Source organism: Zophobas morio, unplaced genomic scaffold (genome assembly GCF_036711695.1).
Source record: "Zophobas morio isolate AGI-343-1 ecotype UQ-CSIRO unplaced genomic scaffold, CSIRO_AGI_Zmor_V1 ptg000026l, whole genome shotgun sequence".
Classification (NCBI taxonomy): domain Eukaryota; kingdom Metazoa; phylum Arthropoda; class Insecta; order Coleoptera; family Tenebrionidae; genus Zophobas; species Zophobas morio.
In genome coordinates this window covers 8,836,409-8,853,745 of record NW_026972131.1, presented here as the reverse complement: position 1 = coordinate 8,853,745, position 17,337 = coordinate 8,836,409, and the positions used below count along the sequence as shown (strand labels likewise).

At 35.2% G+C, this 17,337-nt stretch overlaps 1 protein-coding gene across 2 annotated transcripts in view; it reads left to right on the top strand.

Annotated features, from left to right (window-relative positions):
- LOC135136273 (mucin-2-like) overlaps positions 1-17,337 on the top strand; it is a 49,909-nt gene that overhangs the window by 32,314 nt on the left and 258 nt on the right. The window contains exons 2-7 of one of the 2 annotated variants that reach the window (XM_064065481.1): positions 1,227-1,325; positions 2,141-2,185; positions 2,655-2,710; positions 2,779-2,974; positions 14,469-14,735; positions 14,785-17,211. In XM_064065481.1, coding sequence (XP_063921551.1) covers positions 2,155-2,185; positions 2,655-2,710; positions 2,779-2,974; positions 14,469-14,735; positions 14,785-17,204 — 2,970 coding nt within the window. In that variant the 5' untranslated portion in view covers positions 1,227-1,325; positions 2,141-2,154 and the 3' untranslated portion in view covers positions 17,205-17,211. The remainder of the gene's footprint in view (positions 1-1,226; positions 1,326-2,140; positions 2,186-2,654; positions 2,711-2,778; positions 2,975-14,468; positions 14,736-14,784; positions 17,212-17,337) is intronic. The other variant, XM_064065480.1, reaches the window with a different exon arrangement.

Genomic DNA, 17,337 nt, shown 5'->3' with positions numbered 1-17,337 from the left:
ACTTAACGCAGTTCACATACCTAGTAAAACTTTACAACTCCATTATGGCAACAATGGACAGTAATAATCTTTGCAGTTCGGGTCCATTATAAGGGTGGTTTGGCTTAAGCCGGTTAAGTCATAAAAGTTGTATGTCAAGTGAGTTTTGTATACTTCCTTAGCTTACACTCAGGAAGTGAAATAGTTACAGGGGTTGAATCAAATAAAAGAGACACGTAGTATACATATACAATTTATATAATGAGCTAAACTGTTTGATCGTTTAAACTTAATTTGTTTTGGGATGGTTAAGGTTGAAAATAGGACTGCACTCTAATAAATCAACTTAACTGCGTTACATATTTAGAAAGATTATTATTTTCTTATTACTTATAAATTTCGTTTTTCTTATTTATCATATTGTAATGTTGCAAATCAGTTTGTCATTTGACCATATAATTTTTCACGCCATGTAAACACTGCAAAAATTTTGTGCCCTTTACCATAAAATTAATTCTTGATGTCTGCTCGAAGATATGTATAAATGTAGTACACATTTTTGTGACCCAACCAGAATCTCCGGAAATGTTCAAGAGTTGATGCAAGAAATTGCAAAACTACTAATGACATTAGTCGGCGTTAATTGTTTGTCTCTTGGCTGCTTAAATTTTGTATTGCGTGACAGTAAGATAAGTGAAGCAAAAAATAGAGAAATGTTTTTCTAATTTAAAATCTAAAATTTTAAATGTTATTTTTATGCCAAATTAAAAAAGAAATGGTTAGAAAATGTAAACGATCTCATTTGTAAAATGAATAGATTGCTCTTAATGATATATTTACGTGCAGAATGATATGTGTGACAAACTGTAACAAATTATAGATGGTATTCATTTTAACAAGCTGGGTTATTATAGAGCACTGGGTCATTTCGAAGGATATCCACCCCCTTCTAAAATCTGTTAGGTAACAAACTCTATTTTCATGTTAATTATACAAGTAGTCTCGCATTATTTATACTCTACATACTCGCATTTCGGTTATGCTTTCACAGTTTTTTTTTATAAAGTCGTTTCCCTTGATTTATTTGTAAAGTGATGAGAAGAAAACCATTAAATTAATGCAGAACTAATAAACGTAAAGAGAAAAATGTGTAAATACTTTCCCACTTTTTACTAATCAGTTTCACATAATTTACGACAATTATATGTAAATGGTCATCTAACACCAGTTAAGCGAATTCCAACTAGTTTTCCAGTTTTCGGATCAACAGTGGTGGCTATTTTACGACGTCATTGACAAGATTTGTTACTTTCGAGCGACTACTTCGTACCGCCTTGGTATTTCTGGTAAGTTGGTAAAGTGATTGTGAAAAAATTATCTATTCCTAACGGAAGGATGTAAATGTAGATAATAAAAAAACTTTATTGTATCTACGTAATAGTGTATCTACCGGAGCAGCAGGTAGCTATAATTACGAGATGGATCAGTGGATGTAATGGGTGTAAAAGGTTTTAGTTTACATCAACTTAATACAATGGGATTTTTGAAATACAACTTGCATAATATGCAAATCAGATGAGGAAACTGTTGATGTAGTACTTTCAGCCTTGAACTGTGTCATTGTTGATTATCAAAATTACGCACTTCCGCGCTATTCTGCAAAACTGTAAAAGTAAAAAAATAATAATGAAATCAGATTAATAAAGAAGTAAAAAATTCGACAAAACATTTAAAGATTAATAACGCGGTCAAAAATTTAGAGCAGATTGCGGAAGATATAATGTACTCCCATTATGTTATATTATAACCTGACAGGTTACGCAGCAGGTACTTCCCTTGTTATCTTTTTTTACCAGCAACTTATTTAAAATTAATCTGCCAATTTTTTTGGCTGCTAGGAATTTTTAGTCGTTAGTGGTACAATTTATTAATTTCCATTTATCGCTTTCAGTAACAATCAGAAAAACGACAATTAGGTAGCAAACTTTGCCCAATTCGTGCACCTTTATTTGAAAGTTAGTCCTAATTAATGTTTATTAATGTATGTAAACTAGTATTGAGTGCAAGTATTTAGACCTAACAAGACTAGAATAACAATGACAACACGAATTTCATTTGAAATCTTGACAACCAGAATTGATTTTGCTCATTTTGTTTACAGATAGGTACTGAAAAATGCCACCCGTGAGATGGAAACTGTCAGCAGGTGAGATGTGCGCTTAACAATACATTAGAATCCCGATTACGCGGCCTAATAACGGAGAAATTTAGTCGGTCATTTAAAAAACACAATCAACAGGAAAATTCTCTAAAAAATAGAAAGTATTCCACAAATGGTGCATCTGTCAATAAACCCGACAAAATTAACAGTATTACGCGACGACTATCAAATTCGTATCATTTTACAAAACTGTTGTTTCGGTGCAAACGTCAATCAGGGCGGAAATAATCGCCCGTTTCTGCTATAATTATGCTTTTATAAAGAAATTTAAATCTAACACCTCTTTTCTAATCTAGATCCATGTATCGAACAAAATTTAATTTATCGATGTGTCGGTTACTTAGTTTAATTGATCCTTTCTCCTCTGCATCGTCCATTAAATTTAACGCTAATTCTGCGATGGCTTAATTGTTATACATGTGTGTTAAAAATTGGCTTTTAATTGATTTTACAGTTACGATCGTGTGTTGTCTGCAAGTGTTGCTGCATGCAGAGGCTCAATTTAGACACGTGAGTTATTATTCATCGCGACTTTACTATCTATTCATCGAACTTTCTTTCTTTTTTTTTTAATCTAGGAACAAATCTCAGCAGATGGTTGGAGACCAATTGTTGGAACTCGAAAACCTCATTTTTACACTAGTTCACCTAGTGATTTCTACAAGTACGATGTTTATTCTACGCCACCCCCGTCCTATGCATCACCTACACCTACACCGGGACCCTCAAGAAAACCACATTTTCGGGGATCACCTAAGCCACATTATGCCTCAGGTAATTTAAAATTGGTAGGCAAATACAAGCACATTAAAATAAAAATATACTAAATTGTGTGGTACCCTCGGCCCAAGAACTTCACCAAGATTTTATAAATTCATCTCTCATTTTAATATAATTAAATAAAATAATAATAAATTAATTGTTTGAACAATGAAGTGTCATTATTCGTGAAATCAGAAAATGATTCTTATTAAGTATTATTGTTTTGAAAAATATTTTTTGATAATTCGAAATGTCCCGACAGTTTTCTTAGTGACAATACTTCTGTGACGATTAAGATTTAAAAAAAAATTAGCTCTATGCCACTTTAATTTTTAATGGAACAATCTGTTGTAGGTATGGCACTTTGTTTGAAAGTATTTGTTGCAAACAAATATATTGTTTCTCTAAAGACGATATTAACATAAAGAACATAAAAATAAGAAAACATGATTATGCTAATTTCACTGCTAACAAAGTTGTAAGTTAACAAAAAAGGCAATAAAATTCACATAAAAAGTAAAAATACATCGTTTACAACTGAAGTAAGCTCGTTCACCATTACATATTTCAGATAAGACTCTTTGTCTGACAAGTGTTTTGAATATTAATTACAATTAATAAATTTAAATGACCGGCATTCAGGCAAGACTTCTATCATTACGGGTACTAAGACTAAGTAATGATATGCATTGATTAGATTAACGAAAACTTTTTACATTCTAGAATTATAGTATACAAATTCCCCAAGAGGTTAGTGTAACTAGCGATTATTTATCCGCTCATCACATAAAAAGTGACCTACACTACTCTGACCTAGTGGTGCTAACCTATTTTGACTGACATGATCAGGCTGTTCGAAAAACTTACGGACAATATAACATCTTCTTAACAAAACAGTTTTTTGCATTTTGAAAATTACTTTAATTTGCTACTACTAATTAAGTATTTATTGCTGTTATTATTACATTACTTTTATTAATTTGATTTACGTATGCCTTTGCTTTTCCAATCGTTTGATTTAAGTGTTTTTGGCATAAACATGGCAGAGTACAGAAATTTTTAAGATATGTACATCGCACACCGGTAGAAGAAAACATTCTATCAAATTTTATTAGTCTCAAATGCCTACATGATGTAGCTGTAAACTCATAAATTTTGCTTGAGAGGTAGAAATCTGTACTTATTTAAATAAAATTTCTCTAGTCTCTGAAGCATATTGTCCAACAAATATCGCATTGGGTGACCGAAGTGTTTTTTTTTGTGAAAGTCTTATTCACTTTGATGAAGATATCACAAATACACTAATTTTGCGATATTAAACGTAAATGTAGGTAATTAAATAAATAAACGTGTTATTCCAAATTTCAACGAAAGAAATCGAAAATGTTCTGAAATCTCCATAAACTAAGTAGATAATTACATTTAAAGATTTCCAGAATAATTTGCTTTTGTTTAATCTAAATCAGAAATCTTAATTTAAACTAAATCTAGGACGAATGCGATTTCTGCCACGAATGAGAGTGAATTAAAAAATTATTAGAAGTATATTTTATATTAAACTAAAATGTAACAATATACACAGCAAACGTTGACAAAGATGTGAGTGTGTTATATGTTTTTATAAGATAACATACTCCTGTGCTTATTGTTTATGAATCCGCCTTGATTTTTAATTAGAATTACTTTACACAAATGTTTGTGTAATATTTGCCACGTGTTTAATATAACCAATGTTTTGGCCACGTATACAAGTCAAAAAGATCGTAGGCGAGTGAAATAAAGCTTTGAATTTGATCATCCTCCACACAGGTATTTTTTTTCTAAGGCACTGAATTTATTTGATGGCTTCAGGTGCGAGGAAAATTCTGCCTAAATAATTATAGTTCAATTTTTTTAGCAACGGAAGAATTATCAATTTAAATTTATATGACCCGGTACGACGCCGATGGGCTGCCGAGAGCTTTCTAGTAAGCGCGGCGATGACGAGTGAGTCATCATCGATGACGGTGGCTAGGCGGCGTTCCATAAAGACGAATCTGGAGCGGGTTACCGGAAGTCTCGATTGCGGGGCCCAGAAAAACATCGAAGCGGGGTTCTCGATCCATCGAGAGGAACGTATAGATTTAAATAGAGGCCACCGTCGGGAACGGGATTATTCAGTCAATTCAGTCCACGAGAGTAAAGTTAAGTTGCATCGGAATTATTTTGTACATAATCACTGTGTAATCAGTCGTGTAAATTCAAGTTATTAAGAAGCATGATATAATAATTCTCTAGTATGACACTCGTGCGGCTCAAAATGAAACAGTTCGCGCAGTGACGTCACTCGGTGAGTAGAACTATAAGAATTTCAACATAAAAGCACGAAGAATCGCTAATGTTTTTGATTTTATTGTTATAATTCGTTATGTATTTTAAAAAAATGTGTTGTACAACCTCTATATTATAATATAATAATTATAATGCTGCATGAAACAACCTGAAAACTAAATATACGTGAATTACCTGAATTAAATTGTATTACTATTGTGTGCAACAAATTAAAATTTCGCGTTTAATATTATTTTTCATGCACTCAATAGAAAAGTGCGGCTTTAATTTGGAGATAATTATAAAAAAAAAGTACTATTTTTCTCGTTAGTAGCGCACAGGTTATTTGAAAATGCAAATATCTTCAGAATTACTCCCTCCGTCCGAAAATATGGTATACATTTGAAACTTTATTTAATAATACTATTATAACGACAATAGATTTCAATTTATGGGACTTTGTTTAGAGCTTCTGGAGAACATACTAATCTCGTTGGTAACCTTCCCTCACGACGAAGTTTGGATTTATTAAGATAACGAATTTTATACTTAAAATTAAATACTTAAATAAATAAATTAGATTATTACAATATATTATTATTATATTATTATAATAAATAATGTACCTATTTAATTTAATTATTCTTGCTATAACCTCTTATTTTTTAAATTCAATGGGTATTGATTTATTTTGTTGTTATTGTAGTAATTTTCTTGGTCACTTTTTTAACAGAAACGAACGTACATCTCAGTCCACTATTTATACGATGTTCCATTATTATTTTTTATAATAACAAGTTGCAAATAAAATTACTTGATTATAATTTGCTGGTCATAACTCGTTAATTATAGTAATTTTGTAAATTGTATATCATATTTTCGGACAGAGGGAGTATCCATTATTGGTTTTTTTAGATTTTTATTTGATTATCATAAACAGACTTGTTGTTATGGTAATTGTGCACATTTAACGTGAACATAATTATCTTGAATAGAAATCTACTTTAGAAATTCTGTTCTAAACTTTTAAAAATTGGGGACAAGAAAAAGTAACCAATAAAAATAAATACAATGCACTACTGAACTGTAATCTACATGTTAATTAACAATTTTTCGATGATTTGTTTTGGAGTGAAAATTGTTTTCATAGCTTGATTTTCTTTTACAAGTTCGTCGTTTTGTTTTTTAAGATAAGCAATTTTTGCTTCTAGATCTTCTCTCTGTATATCTTGATCTGTATTTGTACTAGGTAAAAAAAACATAATTAAATATTGGATGTAATTCTTCAAAAAAAGCACTTTCCTTGAGTAAATACAATAAATGTTCAATATACCCAACAAATTTACTTATATATTCTGTTTTATCATCCAAAGCAGCACTTGCGTCATTGGTTTCTGTGCTATAGAATAAATGAAAATATAAAATAATTGCTAAAAAAGAGTACTATAAGATGTTCTTTGGAAATATTTTTTTAAATTGAATTTGTTTGTTTTATATCAATATTCAAGTAAAATAACCTACTTAATTTCTGCGATTTCATCCCTAGAACAAATTTCTTTAACTAACTTGGCTGATCTCCAGACTTTAGTTTTTTTTCCTTTTTTAAGAAGATAATTCAGAAGTACGTGTTGCAAATTTCGTTTGAAATTGTCTTCACTAAAATGCTGTGAACACACACACTCTTGCATTTTTTACTATAAAAGAGTCCGAACGACAACAAGAAATAACCCATTCTTGTTCCTTGGAAACGAATAAAATTGTATGTCTTTTTGAAAACGTCTCCATTGTTTATCGCTATTACACACAAAAACGCCACAACGCATCGTTGTAACTTTATAAAATTATTAAAACATAACGTGTAGTCACTAAACCTTCTAAAAAATACGTGGAAAACAGAAAAACGTCGCAGAATACTCGCGAAATGCCTGTGTTTACTCACCGAGTGACGTCACTCCCCCACTCCGTACGTGCGCAATATCATACCTAGTATTTATTGTATCATGATTAAGAAGGACATTGTTGAGTTTAACCCACGCCGATTTTTAAATACCTGTTCAACGTAACACTGCTATCGGAAGTGAGATTTGAGATTAATAATTGGTTTTACGACGACTTCCGGGCAGATCAGACAAGAATTCTGACGAGTTTATGCCTGTCGAGACGAGAACTCAAGCTGCGAAAATGGAAGAAAAGATTATGGCTATGCTTTCAAAAATAGACGAGTAAATTGAACAAGAAGCAAAGAAATGGACGAAAAAATGGACGCAAGAAACAAGGTAATGAACGAGAAAATGGACACAAGAATGGAAAGAATGGGCGCATGCATGGAAGAAATGAACCAAAAAATGAATGCAAGAGATGAAAAAATGAATGCAACAATAGAAGAGATGAACGAAATAAAGAAATGAATGAAAAAAATGGATGCAAGAATGGAAAAGATTGACGAAAAAAGATAAGGACATTAGCCTGACTGAAAAGTTCCCAAAGAAAGTGGAAGCAAACAAGAATGAAATAGAAAGAAGAAATGAAGAACGTAAAAAAAATTTGGAAAATATAGAAAATATTGTCGAACGAAATATTATCTCAATGGAACATCAGTTAAAAAGTGAGTTAGAAAAATCAGTGGAATGTGTAGAAGATCGAATGGAGAAGAAAGTGTAAGATCGAATGAAATCTATGGAAGATAGGATGGAAAGTACAATGAAGAAATTCGAAAAAATAATAAAAAACGCAGCAACATCTGGTCCCTACAATGTGGTGTCGACCCCCTGAACAATTCAATTCAACCACCCACCTATGGTGGTCAGACGCCTTGGTCATCTTACAAAAAGCAGTTCGAAGCAGCAGCGACTCTGGGAAGAAGAGCAAAAAGCGACAGCCTTGGTAATAGCTGAAGAAGACAGAAACAGATACAGTCCCCTAACTGCTGCCCTAGAACTTCGATTTAGGAATGGACATCTGAAAAAAGTTTTTGCCGCTCAAGTCAAAACAAGAATACAGAAAGCGGGGGAATCTCTACAAGAATTTGAAGCAGATGTCAAGAGATTGGTACGTCTTGAATACTCCGACGCACCACCATCCTTCCAAGAGACGTTTGCGACAGAAACTTTTGTTAATGGCATTCGCGACACCGCGACAGTGAAGTTAATAAGATCCTACAAGTATCAACGTATCAGACATCCTCTGATGTCCTAATTCGTGGGCTTCAAGAATGTGTCACAAAGTCAGAGTGGCAGAATTAGAGACGGAAGGAAACGATAAGTTAGAAAAGCTGGTGTAAAAATTCTCACAGCAAACGCGATTGTCGTGCTCGATCACCAGCTCCAAGGAGACGCACACAACACAGATCCTCTCAACGAAATGTACAGGAAAACTAAAAACAGTCGGTACTTTGGGAGATGTGCTGGCTGGTAAGAATAAGGCCCCCAGGGAAATGAAAATAGGCAGTTTCACCAAAAGTAGTCGTCCAACTATACCGGGGAAGATTAATGGGACTTGCGTAGCAAGCACGATCGAAACTGGCGCTGAAGTCTCAATCCTGCGTAAAGAAGTCTTGAGAGCTAAAGATCTAAGGACTGGAGAGTCGATGCCAATCATGAGTAAAGCAGAGGTACAAATTTGCATAGGTCAGCTGAAAATAAAACATCGAGCTCTCATGGCTAACATTGAAAACGACTTTATTTTGGGAATGGATTTGATTAACTGCCATGGATTGACGGTCGACCCAGTTCATCGAAGGTCTTTCTGATCTGATAACACTGATGAAGAAAGAAAAAGCAACTTAGAAATTCCTGCCCTAGAGCTTGGTTATCTAACCCATCATCAAGGAAATGTAGCAAAAGATTTTCTGCAGAAACACAATGGAATGTTTGCCTCTGGAGAGTCCTCTGGGTGCACAAACATAGTGCGACATCGGATAAACACTAGAGATACGCAACTGATCCATCAAGCTGCGCGAAGACTACCTTTGGTAAAACAGCAAGACCCGAGAAACTTATACGGAAAATGCTGCATGACGACGTTATAGAGGAATCAAACAGTCCATGGTCTTCGCTTGTAGTGCTAGTCACCAAAAGAGATGGGTCGACGACATTCTGCGTAGACTACAGGAAACTAAACGATGTAACCAAGAAGGAGAGTTACCCGCCTCCACGAATTGATGACACGCTCACAACATTATCAGGATCCGCCTGGTTTTCCACGTTAGACCTAAAAAGCGGCTATTGGTAAGTTGGTATTCATCCACATTCCATAAGATAAGGAAAAGACCGCTCTTTCTGCCAGAAGGGGCTTGTATCAATTTACCGTAATGGCTTTCGAACTGTGTAATGCTCCGGTTACTTTTGAGAGACTAATGGAGATGGTATTGCGAGGGCTAACATGGAAAACATGTTTGGTTTATTTAGACGACATCATCGTAATGGCAAAGACATTTGAGGAGCACCTGACCAACCTTGAACAAGTATTTAGCCGAATGAAGGAGGCAAATTTGAAGTTGATTCCGAAAAAGTGCCTCCTCTTCCAAAAAGAAGTAGAATTTCTGGGGCATACTGTTTCGGCAAGCGGGATCAAGACTACGGGAACAAAGATGAATGCGATTCACGATTGGCCAAGACCAAGAGATAAACACGAAGTCCGGAGTTTCTTGGGATTATGCACGTACTACAGAAGGTTTGTCCACGGGTTTGCTGATATTGCTGCCCCTCTGAATTTGAAGTCTCAGTTTAATTGGACTGCTGAATCTGTAGCAGCCTTTAAAAGATTGAAGAACGCACTATGCTCTAGTCCTATTCTGTCCTTTCCTCAATCATTGGGAATGTTCATCTTGGACACGAATACGAGCAACATTGGAATAGGTGCTGTATTGTGACAGGTGCAGGACAAGGAAAAAAAAGTCATCGAGTACCTACTTCAGCAGCGTACTTTGGAAACCCGAGAAGAAATACTGTGCTACGAGGAAGGAGTTACTGACCATTGTCAGGGCGACAAGATCGACCAGCGTGAAACGCCGCTTAACTGTAGGAGGACAGCAGTCATAGAAGAGGAAGAATGGACTACAGCCCAACTTAGAAAAGACCAAGAGGAGGACGTAGATATCGGGCCGTTGCTCAAATGGAAAGAAGATGGGGTAGAACGGCCAGCTTCAAAGCGTTATGGGCTCAGTGGAACTCCCTGCGTGTCGAGAACGCATTACTTAAGCGAGCTTGGGAAAGTTCGGATGGGAAACATACCACCATGCAATTGATGGTTCCGGCCACTAGAACCAAGGAAGTACTTCGGGAAATGCACAACGGCGGTTCTGGTGCTCATTTTGGAATGAACAAGACTCTTTCTAAGGTTAGGGAGAGATTCTACTGGGTCCGTTGTCGAGAAGATGTCGAGAACTGGTGCAAGAAATGTACAACCTGTGCGGCGGCCAAGGGACCGAGGACTAGAGCGAGAGGGCCGATGCAACAATATAACGTCGGTTCGCCTTTCGAAATAATTGCAGGTGGACATAGTCCTCAGCGATTACTTCAGTAAATGATCCGACGCTTATGCCATACGGAACCAAGAAGTTACGACGGTTACAACAACGCTGATGGACAACTAAGTCAGATACCGGAGTTTTCGGAAGAGAACTTCATCTGCCTTGTGACATTTTGTTCAGCTCTCCGAGTGAAGAACCAAAGGAGATCATAGATTACGTGGATAACTTGAAGGAGAAGCTGCTGAGCGTTCACGAAACGGGGCACCACAAGAAGTAAAGGTCGTTGCCTGAAGTTGTCACCAGACTAGGAAGGTCCATACACTGTTGATACATTTTAGTTTTTCGATCCAATCGCGGGTCTGCACGGTGACGAATTCCATCTCTTACACGCTTGGAACACTAAGGAAAAGTGCTAGATCCACGATTATTGGTTTTGGAACAAGAAATGTGCAATATTTAATTTCTGGGAAAACCTACTTGTGTAGGTAGCACACATCAAAATTTTTATATAGGGAATCCCCTATCGGAGATGATAACGATAAAGAGTAAAATATTTCTTGTGTAAATTCTGAGTTCTTATATTTGTTCAAGTTCAGAATATATAGGTTAATCAAACCGCATGTATCCAGCAAAATGTTGAGATGACGTCAACAAGTTTTTAAACGGGATAAAGAGATACGTTCTGATTAGCAACAGAAAATCATGTCTTCCTGTTGCACTTATTCAAAGTAAAAATTAAACAGCTGTCTACTGGACAATTCAAACTTTAAAATGTAAAACGGCGAGCGGTACTTGCTCTTCTCCATGACCATTTTCGCCTTGGGACCACTGGCCTTCCTCATCAAAAACACCCTCCCGGTAATCTTCGACGTCTTACCCTTCTGGCTGATCAACGAATTCAAAAAAATCTCCTTAACACCCACTTTGGTGTTACCTTTAACCCCCAGCTCAGTGCTACCACACGTCAAACGAACTTTGTATGGCCACACTGTTTGATCGCCACGTTTAGAAGGTGTTACAGAAATCTGGAAAAGACTATCCTCACTCAAAATTTTCTCCTGACGATAAAAAGTTGGTTGTTGTGATGTAGAAGACGGTAAGAGTGCTGGGTCCACATTAGGGGAATTTCCCTCAAAATTATAAAACAACATTTTGCAATTTAATTTTGAATCTACAAAACCGAATGCTTTGAAATTTTGAAGATGTTTTAAGGTTACGATATGTATGATAAATTTTTAATCAAAATATATTTACTTTTCCCCCCTAAAAAATTCATGACGTTACCTCAAAATTTTGAAAACAAATTCTATCATAAATGTGCAAAATATGATGAGTCTGTACTTGTGATTTATCACTGCATTAATATTTTTTAGATTTGCTTGTACAGATCCGAGTCGATTTATTTTATTGATTATCAAGAATTGCAAAACTGAATACTTTGAAATCTTGCAGACGTTTTAAAAAGTTATTGTAACCATGGGAAATTGTTAATTAAAATATATCTATGGGTGGGCGGAGCGAAGTTTAACTTTTTCCTGCAGAGACTTTCATAAGTAAGCAATAGGCCCGTCCACCCACCCCCCCTTCTTTCCAGTGATTACTCTTAATATTGTTCAGTCATTTACCAAAAGCAGTCTTATCTTTGCAAGTACTAGTTTCGACAGTGTAAAATCAAAAATTACTAACACATTTCAATGACGCATTTCAATAACAAATTTAGCAAGCCTCATCATTCATCAAACTTTCGCGATATGTTTTACTATTTTTGTCTCGTTTCATTTGTGTAAAAACTTTTTCTTCCTATTGTTTCAAAGAGATTATTACTAATGTTATAACAAGTACTGCAAATCATACAACTATATCCTAGAATGACACGTTTTTTAGTAGTTTAGTAATTCTGAAAATCTTTGCAACATCTTTTTACGAAGTAATATTTGCGACTTGATTTAGTACATTTTCAATTTGACCGTGAAAATAATAAAGAATTTTTACACGAACATCGCAAAATTAATTTTTTCATGTGTTGCCTCTCATTTCAGTACAGTAATTATTGAAGAAAAGTATTCTTCCACGTGGATTTACAGTGGATTTACATTTATTGTTATTTTTAAACACAGCTAACAACACGAAAACAGGTCGTTTTGAATTTAATAAAATCAGCCATAACTTCCAACTTTTCTCAAATATTTACAAGAAAATATAATTTAAGAATGGGTGGTAAACGGATTTGGTTGGTTTTAAGTTTCTCGGTCTATGTTTATCTGAACCTTTTTGCTATTGTCTCTGTTTTCACTTTTCATTTATTTTATTTTAAGGTTTCTCCTTGTAGTCATTAAAATATGCCAAAATAAGGCAAAACGTGGTGTCCAATTTCATCCTTGCTATAGTAGGTACTTGAGACTTATACGACATAGCTATATACCTATTAGCAATACAAAAATCTTCAATGAAATAATTTTTATACTCCAATAAAGGCTTTCATCTAAAAAATAAAAATAAAAACGAAAACATTATTTTTGTTATTCTGAAATTGAATTAATAATAATAAAGCCTTTAATTCAGTAAAAAATTTTGACTGCTATCTAAAGGTATTTTGGCATACTTTAATGACCGTAAGGAGGAACCTAAAGTACTTATTATTATGTTACTCGTGTGATTATGGACATGATTTTAAATGAAAAAAAAAAAACAAAATTATTAACATAGAAAAAAATATAACAAACGCATTCGGTAACTCAGCATAAAAAAAAATTAATAATAAAATAATGAATATAAAAATGAAAGTTAATTATAGATTATCCATTCTATTATCTTCGATCAATTTTTCCCGAGCGCCAGCGGCGGCCTCATTGTAGTACCTACAAGATAATCGATCATCCATTTTAATTAAGTCTTTGACAATTTGGAATTCAACGGGTATTAAACAACTTCATTAGATTCAAATTTTAATTAAAATAATCAATTATGACAGTATTTGATTACTTGTGGTTAAAATTGTTTTTTAAACGAGTGCTGAAGTCTATAGTTTCTATTTGTGCGAATTAAACACTAGAGAAAAAACCATGATAAAAAAAAAGTAGGCCTACCTCATTAATAAAAAACTTGTCAATAAAATCCACTTTTGCTTCTTTTTTGCCTGCAGTTAAAATAGACCTAAATTATAACACCATAAAACTGAATCATAATTGATTCGACGACGGTGTTGACAACAAACTGGTAGTAGGTAGCCAGTCACGTAGCAATATCAAGATAAGCTTGTTTCGATTTATTTCTGCATTTGAATAATACATGTTGAAGCTATAATAAATTACTGAAAATTACACATTTACATCTTCTTTTTGCTTTCCTCAAAAAAAATAGCGACTTAAACATTTGTGTGTCCAGATTTATGGTTTGTGTCTTCAGATTTTTTCAACTTTAGAGTTATTATTACGTCAGATTGGTAACACTGATTTTGCACTTTAATTTTTGTAAAGTAAACATTATTCTTTACGGACCGGATTTACTTTCACTTTACCTTATAAGTTTTATTTCGAGTTTTTATTTGAGTATGTAGGTACTATATTTAAATAAAAAGTTCTTTTATCAGATACCACACTGTATAGTGAGATCAGTAATCCATTAGCCTTATTTAACTGAAGACGGTAAATTTGTAGATTTGAGAAATCAACAGTTTGATGATGGTGATTTAATATATATTTATACTTATAAAAATACACCTTCCAGGACGAAAAATTCCACATCAGAAGCACTATCATCCCGATCCTTACTTTGCTCTACCTTCCCATGGTAATCATGGTCCTCACATCCCAATCGGTGCGGTAGTTCACACTCGGCCCGGCCAGATTGGACACATTAAACCTCATGCAACCACAAGCAAGCCTTTTATTCAAATATCGTCGACAACAAGTAAACGGAACATAAAACCGATGCGAATTCAAACATCAACAAGTGGCTACAGAGACGAAATATTTACGGCATCTGCAACATCAGGTACGTATTTACCTCAATCAGTTAGTAGTTTCTGAAATTATACTATTAGGTGCCTACAATCACTACAAACATGGTCCAAGTAACATTCGAACCAGAGAAACCATCGATTTGGGATTACCAGGAAGCAATAACCACTACTCCATCAATCAACCACATGCTCATATCGAATTTAACCGTTTCTCGTTAACGCCAACCAGCGAAAGTGTGTTTGAACAATATAACACCCCTTCAATACCACCCTATATTTTCGGAAAAAACCCTCAAAGCAACGATCTTGATTACCAAATTCAGACACACAATAATGACTTTTCTAGAAACGTGCTACCGGCTCCTCAAATCTACAAAAATAAAGACTACATTACGAGGGACAGACCTAACGTGCAAGAAAATGTGGTGTTACAGGTACCGCCTCCGATCCAGTATACGCAGCAGAATATCAACGAGCCGCCCCCAGTGCAAGTACACGTCACTAAAGAAAAATTACACGAGTTTCACAATAATATTCCCCCGAACTACCATGGGCAATACATAGAGTTCGATTTTTCAAAAGTAAGGAAACCGACAGAGGCGCCTAAACCAATCTATGAAGTTACGGAAAGCCAGGTCTGGCAGGAACCTTCGTCAAAACGTCCCGTGCGTACAAGAAAACCCAGTCAGCCGAAGAGACGTCCAGAAACAATCAACGACGAAGCACCCGTATTCCTGCCGACGCCTTACAAACCTGAAAAACCGAGTGTAGAACCAACATCTCCTACTCAAAGCGAAGTGTCGACAATTTTCTCGAAGTTGTCAAAAGTGCAAAGAGAGAAAGGATTTGCAACACCCGATCCATTTGGTTTCAGTATTAAAGAAGTATCCACTCATTACCCCGTCTTTGGGAGACCCGTTTTTGGTCAGTTACAATCTTCCAAAGAGATTTCTAACGAAATCACCACCTTTCACGAAGATGTTGAAACAACAACCAGAGAACCACAACGAATTCGGCCGCAGAAAAGACGAAGACCGGATAGACGTACCACAACAACTACCACGACAGAAGAACCAGAATTTGTGTATGCTGTAAATCAGGTTCACGAGGATGAATACTCTCAGCCGGTAGAAACTGAAAGGCCGGTTAGGACAAAAAGACCTATTCGACCCCGTACGACTACTCCTAGTAGCGAAGAAACTGTCAAAATTAATAGAGGAAGAAATCGCTTTAGGCACAGAAACCCAGAGAATTACGAATCAACAAAAATAAGACAAAGACCTTCCAGATTGGAAACGGCAACTCAGTTTTCAGAGCACAAGTCTGAAGAATATCATCGAGAATCGTCACAATCGTCGTCTTTTGAGAATGATGAAGCTGCTTCCGAAAAAAGTGAAGAAATTGAAGAATCACCTAAATCTGAAAATACTGAGTTAGATTTACCGGAACACCACTATAGCGGTAAACCAGGAGATTCAGATCACCATGAAACTATAAAACCTTTCATTATTTTAACAACAACTGAAAAAGTACCAACGACCAATCTCGTTATCCCTGAAAGTGAATACGACGATATTACTACCGTTCCTAATATTGAAGATATAAGTACAACAACCACAGCAGCACCTACTACGACATCTTCAAATCCGCATCGGATTAAGGGACGACCTCTTAAATTTGATAATTCGAACCGACCTAGATTCAGTGTTAAAGATTACAGACAAAAATACAATTTGCAAAGTTCGACATCAGCACCCCAAGTTCATAGATCTACGGAAAGTCCCAGAATTAGACTCCCTAGTCGACTGAGGCGACCTTTAGCGACCACTGCGGCTACAATTGAAGAAGAAAATACAGAGACGATCAGACCTAAATTTATGCCCAAGGATCCTAGACACGCTGGTACAACAGAAACTCCTAACATCATCACAGAAAAGAACGTTAAAAGTATAAACACGAGGCTACGGCCTTTTGGACGATATAAATCGACCACTACTTCAACAACGACGACGACAGCAACACCAAGAGTGGCTATCAAATCGAATCTCTTCAATCGGAAACGACCTCCGATGCTATCTTTAAGAAACAAGATATTGAATAAACAGTACAAGAATAATGCAGAAACAACAACTGAGAAAAGTACCACGACTGAAGAAAACGAGGTGACTGATAGTACCGTAGATTATGGACATGAAATAGAAGTGGATTCTACTACTGAATCTAACTGGAAAGTTGTTAGGTCAACTGAAGATTACGATGATGCTGAGGCAACGACGACAATCGATCTTTCGAAGATTGATCCATATTTCTACTCGCAGAGAGTTTCTGATTTGACTTCTTCGGCGAAAAATGATTATAATACTCCTGGGTTGTTCAAATCTGTGGCTCCAACGAGTCGAAGAATACCGAACTATTTTACTATATCTACAGATGACCCGATCTTACCAATAGAGGCTTTCTTCTCAAATATAAAAGACAAAACACGGGATAAGGATCCTTAAAGAAAAAGTAAGTAAAAAATGTCATTTTAGATTATTGAAACAAAATCAAAATATATATAAACTGTAAATTCTATGTGAAAAATGTAACAAAATAGAAATAAAACAAAAAAAAAAACACAGTCAGATGTAGCAG